Source organism: Sander vitreus, chromosome 9, assembly GCF_031162955.1.
Source record: "Sander vitreus isolate 19-12246 chromosome 9, sanVit1, whole genome shotgun sequence".
In the NCBI taxonomy this organism is placed as follows: Eukaryota; Metazoa; Chordata; class Actinopteri; order Perciformes; family Percidae; genus Sander; species Sander vitreus.
In genome coordinates, this window is record NC_135863.1 from 24159010 (window position 1) to 24174328 (window position 15319).

A 15319-nucleotide genomic window follows, 5' to 3' on the forward strand; every position below is an offset into this window, starting at 1 on the left:
AAAGTGCTCATACTATGCTTTTTGGCTTTTCCCCTTTCCTTTATTGTGTTATACATCTTTTTTGTTAACGTTATACTGTAGGTTTACAAAGTGAAAAATCCCAAAGTCCACCCCCAAAGGCACTTACCATCTCCAACAGAAAACACTGTTCACAAACTGCTCCAAACAGCTCTGTTGTAGTCCAGCCTTTACTTCCGTGACGAACGTGTGTCACTTTGTAACACACATTATAATGCTCGCCTAGCTGCTAGCGTGGCACGCCCTCATACTCTGCTTCTGACTGGGTAGTAGTCCTTACCTAGCTACTGCGCATGTGCGACTCCCAACAAAGATGGAATAGAAGTGAGATGCCTCACTCTGTAGCTAAAACAGAGAGCTCAACACACAGGGTGAAAAGAGGAGCTGCAGCAATGTGCAGTACAACAAAAAATATGGTGATTTTTGAAAATTAAACCACGTAAACATATTCTGATATAACCTCTAAATACAATTATGAAACTGAAAATGAGCATAATATGAGCACTTTAAGGCAAACAAAAACACAGCAATTTATGCTGCCTAAATCATAAAATATACTGTATCACTTCCTGTTCAGCAGATGTTATTCCCCTTTAAGATAGTCACTGGAAGTTTGGAGCAGCAAAGCTGAAGTCATTACCGTGTCTAAACGGTTGAGTCTGTATTGTTACATCCATGAGTGACTGAAGGTAGCACAATGATCATTTATTGACATGAAAACATTAATCATTATTTTAATACAGATAAAGCAGACCTAAACATAAAACGGATAAACACTGGGGTCATAAATTGGATAATTGTAGATTGTAGAAGAGCTGTGGGCCAACCTATCATGGAATCCGTGTTTTGTTTTACTATATTTCTGGTTGGCTCTCCATTTTCACATTCCAAAAATAAGACTAATGAATACAAATCAGATCCTTTAATTATTAATACACTAATATTTTTACACCTGACCTTAAACATCCAAAGACATTTGGCTCACCATTCTCTTAGAAATGAAGTATTTTGTGCTCTAAATCTGACACATTGCTCATTTAACCAGAGTTAACTCAGTCAAACCTTTTGTCCACTCCACCAAAACTGGTGAAAATAATCTCCGCAAAATTACCAACTAGTCAGATGCTACCCTCGACATTATAGTGTATATCATCGCTGTCGGGCAGAAACCTTGTATCTGTATTTTGTCTGACTTTGTCTGAGAAAAATAGCTCAATGAAATCTTTTTTCATTTCCTGAAAAGCATTGAATTTGGAAATACAAGGTTTTCGCCTGACAGCAACAATATCGTCTTTATGTGGTAAAAATCTTGTGTCAAGATGCCATGGTCTATTTTACCATATCTACATCCCATTGTTAATACAACTTAACACAGCATCACTAATACACATTTCAGTTTATCTGGCTGATTAAGAATAATTCACTTATTTATATCATACAGTGACAGTTTCAGATCATGCAAGTACTATTAATGTCACTGATTTCCATACAGACACCTACCAAAAAAAGCTGTATTAGAATCGGACCAATACCAAGTCTAAAAACTATCAAGCCTGAGTAGGGAAGTAAAGTTTTGTTTATAGAAATGTTGAATAATGTCACAACTTGTATGTTACGGAGCGCATGTCTACAATTTTAAAAAGTTGAATCTTAAAAAAAAAAAAAACAGATAAATACATACAATGAATTTGGTCATTAGAGCTAAATATTTCTTGGATTTAGATAAAACTTTGTTTCTTACATTGTAGTTGTTAAAGCTACAGTGCGTAGTTTCTGTCTCCCCCATGAGGAATTCTAAGTAATGACAACAACACTGTCGGCGCGTCAACATGATACAATCATTTTCTATAACTATAGTTTCTGCGCGCCAAAGTCGCCGGACGACACAATCTTCTGAACATAGCCATACTAAGAAATACAGAGAGAGTTGTGTTGAGCTGATAGTCTTAATTTCCTTTGTAGCAACTCATTTGGCGATGGCTTGAATGTAACGGACGTTCATTAATATCAAAAATTTACACACTAAAGCTTTAATAAACATATACATTCATATTCATTCAGTACATATGCTAAGAGGGTCAAAGGAGGACAAACTAAAGCTGTGTATGACAGTGATAGTGATAGACCCTGAAAAAAGAAGTTTTGGAAAACAGGTTATGAACAGTGTCAGTGGCCTTTAGACTGTTCAATATGAAATTTCAGCATGATGTCACTAATTACAACACATTCTTTCTCACATGAGAACCTGAAAAACCCATTTTGGGTCCAACCCGTCGGAGATACAGAGCTGCCACAATGAGAAAAATTATTCTAACAATATGTTGTTATAACTGGAAAGGTTTCTTGTTATAACTAGAGAGTTTTCTCATTATAAAAAGATGTTGTTATCACAGCTATAATGAGAGCCAGATTTCAGAACTTACACGGGTGGTTGAAGGTTAGGTAGAAGAACAAGAACAGAACAAGCTGTCCCTACATAATGCAACATCTTGAATGTCACTTTGATTAAGAGAGATGATCTCACTGATGCAGGCACAGAGAGGTGAAATCCTACAAAGCATCCACAATCTAATGACTTGTGACCCTGTGTACACTGCTTAACAAGTTTTTTATTTCATCTCTAAAAAAAAGTAAGACATGAACTTAATTAAAATGCTCAAGCTTGTGAATTTTGCAATGCTCCTTTTAACTTTCCTTGTTATGACAAAAAGTTTCTCATAAAAAGAGAATATTAAGAAATTCTTTTTATCATGAGAAATGTTCTGTTTGACATAAAAAGTTACAAGAAATTGATATATATATATATATATATATGTCATTATATCATGCTGTTTTCTCATTAGAGCAAAATGCTTTTATAACAAGGCACTTTCATGACAAACATAGAACAATGTTTTTCTAAAAATGGCAGTTCTGCACTGCCAGACCAGCTTCATACTGCCACTGTGGTTTTGCCACTGTTAACTTATACAGCAGTATAAGATGAAGATGCAATAAAGAGGAATCCGATAAATTTTTATAAGCTAACTTGATAAGGCAAAGCATAGCATTAAAATATCATATTAAGTTTTGCTAATATATACAGTATAATTAATATATACTATTGAGTAGTTAATATATACTATTGGGTAGTCTGGATTAACTCTTATATATATCTCAATAAACAATTGCAGGACTAATCTAAAACATTGTGTTGATTATACAGTACATACATATGAACAAAGTGCAAATTCGAGCAATTGGAAGTTCTCAATGGGTAAAACTCTACTCAAGATCTGGGTGCTCAGGAGACATACTCATTTGTATTTTGTGATGAAGACCCAAAATTTCGACCATCCCTGTCCCTGAGTGGGGCACGCTGGTGTGCAGAAGGTGCCTCTGTAAGTGCTTGATCCAATCCTCCTGGATGGAAAGGGGACCCTGAAAGACGAGGTCACAGAATCTGCAGAAATAGGAGGAGAAGCCAGTCACTGTTTCTAGAGTTAATGCACATCCACCTTCTTCCAGTGTGAAATGTAAGCAGTGTGTGTGTGTGTGTGTGTACGTGTGTGTGTGTGTGTGTGTGTGTGTGTGTGTGTGTGTGTGTGTGTGTGTGTGTGTGTGTGTGTGTGGGTGGGGGACTTCTTTAAGGTTAGGGCAGGAGGCTGTACCAGAGGAGGAAAATCAAGAGAGGGGAAGCCGGCAGTTTAGATAGGGTTCATAGACAGAGTAGCTCAGAACCTAGGGGTGGGCCCTATATCACAGGTTTGGGCAGGCGTGTCAAAAAGTGACAAAGCAGCATTGCAGCAATAGTCCACCTTCTGCCCTCACACACACACACACACACACACACACACACACACACACACACACACACACACACACACACACAGTGTCTCAGTGGTTAGCACTTCTGCCTCTGTGTGGTTTGCATGTTCTCCCCGTGTTTGCGTGGGTTTCCTCCAGGTGCTCCGGTTTCTTCCCACCATAAAGACATGCATACTAGGACTACAGTTGAAAATTAGCCGACTGGCTGACACTGGCGCATTTACAGAAATGTTGATTAATGTGCATTGTCCTAATCAAATAAACTGAGCCTACATATGAAATATGTAACTAACTGGGTAGAGAGTGTCTCACTCTCAACTGAGAGAACCATGGTTACATATGTAACCTGCAGTTCTATGTACCTGCATGTTAGCGTGTATATCTCTGCATTCAAGGAGGGTACAATCTTCTTTTTTAGCCCAGGCCTTGGTCTTGGCTTCTTCTGCTTATAATCATAGCCTAAAAGGACAAAACACCGCACTGCTTAATCTGAGGGAATGCATTAAATTATCACTGACAAGAGGCATAAAGCAGAAGACATACTTCATGTATTAATCCCCAGGGAGGAAATTCTGTTTTTTTCACTGTTATTTTTACACATTACACATAGCCAAAAATACACGCACATGCAAACTGGACCTACGCACATGCATTAAATGGAGAGATGTCAGAGGGAGGGGGCTGCCCATTGTTAGACATAGCTGGAGAGGTGCCTCCAGCTATGTCTAACAATGCAGCATTCATTCTCCTTAAATAAATTCCACAGATTGAGACACTTTTTTAGATTACTGTGATTACAGATTACTGTGATTACAGATTACTGTGCTTAAACCACTTTTTTGTTTGCATGGCACAGGACATGTGTTGACATTTTGCTATAGCATATAGTCAGAAACCTACCTGGTCCTTCCAAAATGGCAATCCTCTTCCTGTGTGCATAGGCTCGAAGATGACCAGGAAGCCTTGGGAAGGCGCTGTTACACTGAATACAAATCTTACTCGAATCACATTCCCCTGAAAGATAGAACATTGGAAAACAAAATGAACCTCAAAGAGAATAAGGAAAAATTATCAAAATGTTTAGGTTGAAATGATATGACTTTATTTCCTATTATCTTAAGGTTTGATGGAAATTAGATTGGATGATGTTCTTAATACAGTTTAGCTGATATTTGTCTCAAATCATGGTTTAAGATCCTCAGAAGATACTGTAGATACTGTATTATTTAATACTCATGCAGTAATTTTATTATCAAGCAAAACTGTTACTCCCTGTGTGCATTAAAGTTTTCTTCCACTCCGTTTGATTCTAAGCATCTGATTTGCACTCTCCTGTTTGAAGAGTGTTACTGGTTAAGTTTAACACAATCTTGTGTTTTAGGCGGGCTATTTTCACATACACCACCCCATGAGAGTCACAGAGGATTCATAAACTGCAAAAAAATCAGAAATGTGTTAGTCTTACGACAGAAAACTGGCAATGTTAGTGCGCACCATTGCCTGTTAACCAGAATATTTGTCAAGTAGTTATCCCAAAAGATCTTTCACAATTAAAAATAATCTGATTTTACTTTTTCCAAGTAATTTTAGCTTTAAGAAAAGCTGAGAACAAGTTCCCAACAATACAAAAATACAACGTAAACTACTGTACAACTCAATCATAAAAATGTATTCACATTTTTACCCTTATGGTATACTGCAAATTGTCATCTAAATCCCTTTTCAGGACAGGACACACAAAGAAAGCCATCTCTGGTAGGACATTACAGTTGTCACTGTAACACCATAATAATGGCAATCGCCATACAATTCAGTTTAAAATAGAACTCGGCAAAGAGCAATTTGACTTTAAATCTTTATCTTTGTCAGTACCTGACTGAAAGTTTGATTTGGACAGACATTAAACAAAATTGTGGAACCATGGATGATGGGCTTCCAACTAAACATCAAGAGGATCTCATGATTTTTTTATATTAACTTCAAAAGCACTTTGGCGAGATTCAATCTACTGTATGCGTTTTTCCACAAATAAAATGATTGTGAACTATTCTCACATTGTTAAACGGGCCTCCACCAGCAGCGTACAGCTTTCTGTAAAGAGTTGCTGAAAATGTCTTATAAAATATAGATAAAAATCTGAGGACTGAAAGAAGATGATTCAATTTGTATGGGGAGAACGCATGAACGATCTAACTTTGCAGTAATGTGCTTCCAAGATAAAGGGAGGGGGCATATTTTGAAATACTTCTTATATCTTATGAGTGCTTTTGCCAAATATCTACAAATCAGGTATACTTCACATAAATGCTGACCATTTCCCACATTTTTAGATTTATTTGCAACTAACCCACCTCATCCTGTGATAATCTACAAACGTACTTGCAAATACTGGAAACTTACCTAAGATTCTTTGGAAGTAATGTAAGTTACTGTATATGTACAGTACAGTACTATTACTGGGCTAAAACATTCAAACCCCCCATATTTAAGAAACTGTTCAAACATGAAATTCTTATCAAGCGTAGTGTGTGAGACTCCATACCATGAGCCCAGTTTGGTTCCACACTGGTCATCTGTGTCTCCTCCATGTAATCTTTGGTCAAATCACAGATCTTCCTGGTTGCACAGGCTTCCTGGTTGTTTCTCGCTGTAAGATCCATACTTTCCTGTCTCATCTTGAGCAGTTCAACTAAAGTGCTTGAGCAGGCCTTAGTGCCTCTTTGTGCTTCTTCCTGAAGCTTCTTCCTTTCCAAAAAGGCCTCTGCCTCCTGTTTTGGTAGAAAGCTGTCCAATAAAGGATGTGGACTCCTCATCTCATGCTGGATTTTCACTGGGATGCCCATGCGCATCAGGATCAGGCCATTGCTGCTGAACTTCTGAGAGACAAAGGAGGGTGAAGGAAACTGGCTCTTGTTAAGGACCTGAAGGATGTTCTGACGTTCCTTTTTGTCCTGTAACAGTTCATTTAGGATGCACAGCGGGGACTTACTGGTGCTGGTAACACTTTTACCAATTCGTTTCAGGTGTCCCCTCACATGGTTGGAGAGGCCAGTCTTAGTATCAAACCAACCCCAGCACAGGGGACATGTGTGCTCTCCATGGGTTTCTGGATTAACAGCTGTAATATCAGAAAACGTTTGTCACAAAAATTAAAATGAAATAAAAAATAAAGCTAATATTCATGATAGATTGCTTTATAATGCACAAGCCTTCATATAACAGTATCACATACTGCAGCAGTAAATTTAAAGAGGCTATAATCAATATTTATATAATAAAAAAATCAAATGGATTGTAAAAACAATGTGAAAGGGGTTGCTGGTTGTGATGACCCTACAGAGAATTATCACCTGAATCTGCAACTGCCCTCGACTTCACAGAGCTTAATAGTTGAGTTTCAGGTCTTTGTTTAGCTGTCAGGACCACAACTTTAAAACTCTTACTTTCACCGCTTTCATAGCGTTGATTTCAGTTTCAGCCGTTTGTTGTTTTTAGCAAAAAAGCTCTAAGAACCCACGGCACACTACCTGCTCAAGCACGAAGTGGCAGAGACACACAAGAGACTAGCTGATAAGCTTAGTGGAGCATTCATCAGCTTAAGAGCCAGATATTTCCATAAGGAGTTGGTAGAGACCAAAACAGAGCTACAAGAGTAATCGCTGGATGTGTAAAAAATTTGCTAACAAGTTCGCCATATCAACTTAAAAAGTAAATGTCAGTATTGCGTTTACAACAAGTGGCCAAAGAATTGCAGGTTTAAGTAGCATGCACTAGTAAAGAAATTACAGAAGCCATGCAAAAAAAAAGAAAAACATTACTGCACAATTTAGCCCTATTGCCAGACAAGAACGTCAATATTGGAAGATTCTGCAAAACCAAGGATAGCATTCAATAACAATGTTGTTTTGGGGTTTTTTTTGGGGGGGGGGGTTACATCCAATGCTAACATTTTTGAAATTCTCACCTTTTATAATATCTGTATAAGACAACGGTATGGTTAAGGTTAGGGAAGATTGTGATTACAGTTAATAACAAGACCAATAGTCTACAGCCATGTTCGAGGCTCTGTGAGGCTGCTTTGAGCTAAATGCCATCATCAGCATGCTAATATGCTCACAATGACAATACTAACGCATTGATACGCAGGTACTGTATAATGTTTGCCTTGTTCACCATATTAGTTTAACGTGTTAATTTGCTAACATTTGCCAGTTAGCACTAAACACAAAGTACAGCTGAGGCTGATGGGAATGTCATTAGTTTTGCAGGTATTTGGTCATTAACCACTCCAATCAATGGAAAAATTCTAATTTTGACCAGATGACGGTGCTGGATGAAATGTTAATGTCATGTACCAAATGTCATGGCAATCCAAACAAGGGTTATCAAGACATTTCACTTAAAACCAGTGTTGTGTTATGTTGTTGGTGTTTATTTGATTATGACATTAGTTGAATTAATACTCATACTTTTTCTCATTCTCCTCGTGCCACAGGGGATTCTTCTGCGGATTCGTGGCTGATGGTCTCGCAATGCCACTTGCTCTGGCGAAACCATGTGCCGAGCATTATAGCTTAAGCCAACTCGGTGAAGGTGCCCTCGCACATGATTGGAGAGACCCACTCCAGACTCAAACATGGCAGGGCAGTACGGACAGGGCTTGTGTTCTACCCCTGGTGTGGGGAAAACATCAAAGCTGTCACCTGTAGACATACAAGGCGGCTCTGTGGAATCATCACACACTGTTGTTTCGATATACTCCTCCTTGATTATGAGTTGCTCTATGTCACTGCAGTCTTCATCTCCATCATCTTCATCTTCGAGTACATGAGGGCTTTGGTCTTTGGCTGAAAACCTCTGCCTTTTTCTGAAATACCTCCGAGCATACGGGTTCCTTACATTCTTGCTTTCCAAGAAGCTGCCTGTAGCTTCACTGGTGTCAGCACTGAAGTTATTGCTGCCCTCACAGCCTTTCTCTAACTCCTTAACTGCAGACTGTTTCCTGAGCCTCTGGCAAAGCCATGGCGATATATTACCATTTATATTGTCAATAGTGTTATGCAAGGGCTTTGACATTTTTCTAATTGACCGAGAATTTTGGTTTGCATGCACTTGTAAACTCCCTCTCGTTGGGTCGTTCTTGCTACCCTGGCAGAACTGATGATCTAATTTAATATTTCTGGTTGATAAAGAATCAGCAGTTGCAGGACAGTTTGCCTGCTTTGAGCTGCCAAAAGCCTTGCTGTCATTGTTTTTTCCCTCTTTTTCCACACAGGTGATATCAGTTGCCACGTCTAATCTTTCTACTGGTTGGAGGAGTAATTTTCCATGCCTGTCGACCCTCCACAAAGACGGTGACAGCATGTTTTTGCTGTAGCCAAAACGGCACCTAAACTGAGGAGAATTTACAGTTTTGTTTTGGGACTTTTGAATGTAAATGTCCCCTTTTTTACAGGACCAGTGTAGGAAGTGAGCCGTTCGTCCAGGAGTCGGCTTAAACGGATTTGGTTTAGACATGACAATTTTGGGCTGGTCAGCAACCTTTTTATAATCACCACAGTGTGATCGCAGATGCTCCAGCTCAGAATGTCTTTCCAATACTACTTTGTCTCTACTTGTGAAAAAACCCATTTTACGCTGAAACTGAACATGGTCCTCTTCCTCTGCATCATTAGTGTGAGTCACTTTCCTGTATTGAGGCTGGTGTGTGTTGAGGTGTGCAACATGCAAGTGTGCTTCAAGTGCCTGCTGTGTCAATGTAATGTAGTTACACTCCTCACAGAAGTAGTAGTGCTTCAGATTATCATGTGTTTTGGCGTGCTGGACAGAGATTTTAGGGCAATTACAACCAAATACACACTGAGGGCACTGCACTGTGGAACCCCTGTCTTCCAACTCAGTGTTTTTAAGACCTTTGATTTCTTCCGTAAGTTTTTCCATTCTGTCTTGGTGAATAATGATGTGCCTCATGAGGGAGTTGCTATCACAGAACAGACGCCCACACTCCCTGCATATAAAGGGCTGTGAGACATTTGCACTGTTCACCTGATTATGCTTGCCTAAATGATACATCATATGTCTATGGAAATGTCTTTTTTCCTTGAAATTAACATTGCATATTGTACATGAAAAGAAGAGTGGATCTTGTTCAACTTGTTCTGTCTTCAACTGTTCCACTTTTGAACTACAATTGTCTTCTTCTTCAGGGTCATTTTCCTCATTACAGCTTTCCTGTGCTTTGCTATGAATACGGTCCTCAGAGTCGGAGGCTGTGTTCCTAGAAAGATCTTTGAGTGGCACATCAGAATATCTAATATCCGATTGGGTACCCAAAGAATCATCTTTGTTGACAATGTCAACATTTTCAACATGATTACCACTGCAGTAAGAGAAAGGTCTGTATGTGTGATTTAAACTGTGGTTAACCTTTTCTAGAGAGCCTGACATGGTTTTTACATGTGTGTTGTGCTTCCTGTGTCTTTGGTGCATCACTTTGGTCTCTAGCCTTCTGTCATTGTGCAAGAAGCACTCTCTTGCTGAATCCCATCTGATTACTTCAGCATCATCATAATCATCCGAGGAGCTTTCTGACCGTTCTATGTCCCGTCGAGATCTTGTTTTCATTGTCTGTTTTGTCAGAGGTTGGCTAATGTGCATTTGCTCTGCACTGTCTGCACCTGACAGTGTGGAATAGGCCAGTTTGGACTCATTCTCCTCCGAGTGAGACAGTGGCGTGTTGACACCTGGCTGTGTGGCCAGTGTTTTTACGATGGGCCCCGCTGTGTTCTTCCAAGCGTCTGATTGAAGCTCACTAGGTGGTGGTAACACCTCGGGGCTCTTGTCCTTCTCCGCTTGCCATGCGGCATCCAGGACATTGTTGGATAAAACAGTGCCTTTGTTCAGGACACAGTGTACCTCTGAGCTGGGGTGTGAACCAGGTCCATTAACAAGTGCTCCTGAAGGCAAAAAATTGCCTGCTTGGGGAACAGCAGGGACACTGCTGTATACAAATGGATTCGGCTGGGTTCCATTTAAAGGGTTTTCATGTTCATCTGAGGACAGACCTGCAGCATTGTTCTTCAGGGAGAATGTGTGAGTCTGTAATGGCTCCAGAGTACGACCTGGGCTGTCAGACACCGGCTCCACGTCTTTGTCCTCTTGTGCGTTTGGCTTCAGATCAGACATAGTAGCAATACTTTCTGAAATACAAAGGAATATTACACATTTATTAAGTAGCCTATATTTCTTATAATTTCAAGCAAGCCAAGTAAATGCAATGTCTTAAAAGCCTAATATTTCCTTCATTCCAGTGTAGTATTCAACCATCAAAAGAAAATTCGCAGAAAGAAATAATGAAACAAAATTACAAAATGCAACACTGTTATGGTAAAGTCTAGTTCATTTTTTTTCTTTTTTTCTCTCCATAAAATGAGTGGTATTATTCTGTGCCGCATTATGATTATCCAACACCCTCTTTCGCCACCTCTATTCACAACAAACCCTGCGGTTAGCCTTGAATACCCTGGCGAGGATGCTTAATTATGTGAGCGTACCTCTGGGACACAACCTTCATGCTTCTCCCCCTAAAGTTCTCAGTCGTCTGCTAAAATTGACCAATTTCCATGGGAACAAAGTACACCTCCGATGAGATCATATTGCGTCTTATCACTCTGTGATGGTGCCAACACAGATCCCAGCATGAGACTGTTGTTACTTGAATCCTGACAAATTGGCAGGCACACAATCTGTCTAAAACACAAACACAGACCCACACAAAGAAAACATATGCTTTTGCGCTTAGACAAATCATTTTATTTCAACCTGTTAAATTGATGGTTTTGAGTTATTAATTGTAATTGTAATCAGCATACAATTAAACATGTGTATGCTACATCTTATAACAGATGACACTATGCTGTCCAAAGCTGGTTTAGTTTAAAGTGTATGCTCAGTGGATTTGACATCCAGGCCTGGTTGCTCTCTACAGGAAGCTGCGTTGCTAACGAAGTGGTAAATTCAGTGTTAATGAGTGGCTTCACTGTTACCACCTCAGAGGTAAAACCTTCCGAGCTCCATATTCTCCCCATCTGTTGTGGTGTAAGAGGTTCGAAGGAGGAACAGACGCTCTCCATTTAAACCCAACTTCACCGTTACCCCCAAACCGCAGGGTGGCAAAGCCATCAAAATATCTTGGTTCAAAATGTGTAAGCCTCATTAGCAGCCAACTCACACAATTTGCGTCTCTAATATATATATATATATATATATATATAGTATATAATATATATATATATATATATATATATATATATATATATATATATATATATATATATATATATATAACAATGCAAAATAACAAACAGGGGTTCAACAGAAATGCAATTTTTATGAATTTATTTGCTTCTATTTACTTCATTTAGTCAATGTTAAAAGGCTGACTTTGCCTTGCCTGGAGATATTTACAGGGATTATGAGCTTTAATACAGTTACGCTGTATGCCCAGATCAATCTGCTATGAGCTTTTACTAACCCTGTCTGCTATTTTCCCCAAGACACTCGCCTCTTTTTCAGTTTGGTAAATGAGATTAAGCAGGAGCGTCATCATCATTGTATACTGTTAGACAGTTAAACTAAAATTATTTTAAAATGGAAGCTTTAAGGTTCCTGAGAACCATCATTTTAAGTGTTACAGGTTTTAAAGGTTAACATGCTGTATCTTCCTGCTCTGTATTTACAGCTTCACTCTCCTATGTCTGCCCAAATCATGTTACCTTACAACACATTCTCGCTCGCATCGCATAAAGATCGTGGGCGGGCTATTAAAAGGTATCTTTCCGTGACACGCGGGACAAGAACAGGAGAGTTGGATTTAGGAAAAGAAGAACGGGACAGTTGGGTTTAGGAAACGTGACACAAATCGCTGTCTCCGGGGTGAAAGTCCTGTGTTGTTTGACCCATCCACCACCCCAACCACCCTCCCTATGCGGAAATTCAGGCTTTCATAATACTTGCTACCATTGTCGCTCTTAATACTATGTCATCTTCAAGTGCCGGGTAGCTGCTGCTCTGCCCGGTGCGTTCGACACACACACTGAAGGGTGCTTTTTCATCGTATCTGACAGCCACTGCCCAAGCATCTGTATTTATGAGTTCGGAGTGAGAACGGGTTGTACCTTGCGAGGATTCATGAGATCACACGAACACGAGATCTTGCAGTTTTACGAGATTGCGCGAGAATAGCGCCTGTAGTGCAAACAGTAGAGACTGTACTTCCCCCAAAAAACACTCCCATAAGTTTGTTCAAGCAGCAATTGCGACTCATATTTAAAGCTTTTTTAAATTCCGGCATAAAATGAACCTCGGGGTTAAAAACATGTGTGTACCTATTCGAACGTTCTCTGGGACATGCTTTCATGCTAATGAAATGCGTCTCTAGTTTTTAACAAGCTACTGCAAAACCGGTGGTTAGCCGCTAACGCTAGCTTCCAGGGCATGGGGTAAATCACTATTTTCTACCACTAACAATGCTCAAAATAGCACCACATTTAAACGGTAGCATAATGAGGGTTATGGAGCGAAATCAGGGTCAAATGTTTTGTTAATTTGAAAAATATATATATATATATATATAGTTGAAAAACTGAAGCTTGAAATTAAAAATTTTGGTCTAAAACTTTAAAAAATAAAACCATGTATTCAACCTAAAAATAATTTTAACAAGTTTTCTTTCAGTTTGAATAATATTTAGATTAAATTCTGGAATTATTGTGAATAAATTATTAATTTTCATTTTCCAATTTTTACGGCTTCAAATCTTTTTTTCAGTTTCAGATCTGTTTTTCAGTTTGAGATCAGTTTTTTTCAGTTTCAGACTTTTGGCCCTGATTTTGCGTAGGGGACGTGGCTTCAACTCAGAGGGGCGTGGAATTATGAGTGACAGCCTTACAAAGAAGGCAGAAGACTCCTCAGTCATGTTGCCTTCAGGAAATTGTGTTACTGCGAGAACTATGACTGAATGCTTTCTATCCACCATATACATGTGATTTTTACTAAACAAATTGATGCCAGTGACAAAGTTCCATTTAAAAAACTGTTTTGGACAACACGTGGTACCAATTACACTATAAGAGCAATAAACTGTGCCAGATTGTGCAGTTCAGCAGGAACAATGACTTCTCCCACTTCCACGTACGACTTTGAATGTATGCACCACAGTATTAGTAGGGAAAATAGGTGGACAGCTGGACAAAGCTGGAAATGAAGTATCACTAGCACCAACATTAGCATTAACTAATGTGAGCTTCACACTAGCTGGTAACTAACTAACGTGTAGTGTCTTTGTTAACCTCTGTTTGTCAGAATGACCATAACTCGACAGTGGCTGCGATGCTTCATTTCCAGCTTTGTCCAGCTGTCCACCTATTACTGATATCTGTCCTTGTGCTTCTGGACCTCAGTGCCGCCTTTGACACCGTTGACCATCAGATTTTATTACACAGATTAGAAACATGGGTTGGCCTGTCTGGTCCAGTCTTAAACTGGTTTAGAACTTACCTGTTGGATAGGCAATTTTTTGTGTCCATTGGGGATTTTGTCTCGGACAAAAGGGCCATAATGTGTGGAGTTCCCCAAGGTTCAATTCTTGGACCATTATTGTTTAATCTCTACATGCTCCCACTTGCACATTATAAAGAAACACAACATAAATTACCATAACTATGCAGATGATTAACAGCTATACATATCCTTAACTCCTGATGAAATGCATCCCATACACTCCCTAATAAATTGTATCTGTGATATCAACATGTGGATGTCAGAGAACTTCTTACAACTAAACAAGGATACAACTAAAATACTTATCTTTGGTGCTAAGGCTCAGAGACAGAAAATTGTGGCCTATCTCAGTTCTCTGTCTCTAGAGAGCAAAAGCGAGAGTAAAGGCTAGAATTGATTTTAAGATTCTGCTCCTAGTATATAAAGCTCTCAATGGCCTTGCACCTCAGTATATTAGAGACATGCTCATTATATATGAACCAGCAAGAACCCTCAGATCCACAGGCAGTGGTCTTTTAACCATCCCTCGCTGTAACTCCAGAGCAGGGGAGGCTGCTTTTGTGTCTATGCCCCAAAGATATGGAACACCCTGCCAGTGGAACTGAGAGAGGCCTCCACACTGAACACTTTTTAAAAAAAAGGATAAAAACCTTTCTTTTTACTAAAGTTTATGAATAACTGAGTTTGTCGCTGTTAAATGTTGATCTATTAAGTGTGTGTGTGTGTGTGTGTGTGTGTGTGTGCGTGTATTTTACTCTGTATAACTCTGTCTGAAGTGTTTTATTTATGTCACTTTTGTATGAAGCACATTGTGTTATATTAACTTATATGAAATGTGCTATAGAAATAAAGTTTTACTTTACCTTTGTGTTAATGACAAAGAAATGCCACTGCAGGGATAATGTCCCAAGTATCTATTCAAAAATGCTAATAT

General features: G+C 39.1%; 1 protein-coding gene across 3 annotated transcripts in view; it reads right to left on the minus strand.

Annotated features, from left to right (window-relative positions):
* Nucleotides 1–708: 708 nt before the first annotated feature.
* Nucleotides 709–15319, minus strand: part of znf644b (zinc finger protein 644b) — a 38208-nt gene continuing 23597 nt past the window's right edge. The window contains exons 3-8 of one of the 3 annotated variants that reach the window (XR_013502538.1): nt 8295–11024; nt 6368–6943; nt 4726–4839; nt 4188–4284; nt 1848–3460; nt 709–1791 (exon numbers count right to left, since the gene is read on the minus strand). Coding sequence is in view for 2 of the 3 variants with exons in the window: in XM_078259416.1 (XP_078115542.1) it covers nt 3283–3460; nt 4188–4284; nt 4726–4839; nt 6368–6943; nt 8295–11010 (3681 nt within the window). In the remaining variant the exon portion in view is untranslated. Of the gene's footprint in view, nt 3461–4187; nt 4285–4725; nt 4840–6367; nt 6944–8294; nt 11025–15319 lie in introns of all 3 variants that reach the window. The other 2 variants (XM_078259416.1, XM_078259417.1) reach the window with 2 other exon arrangements.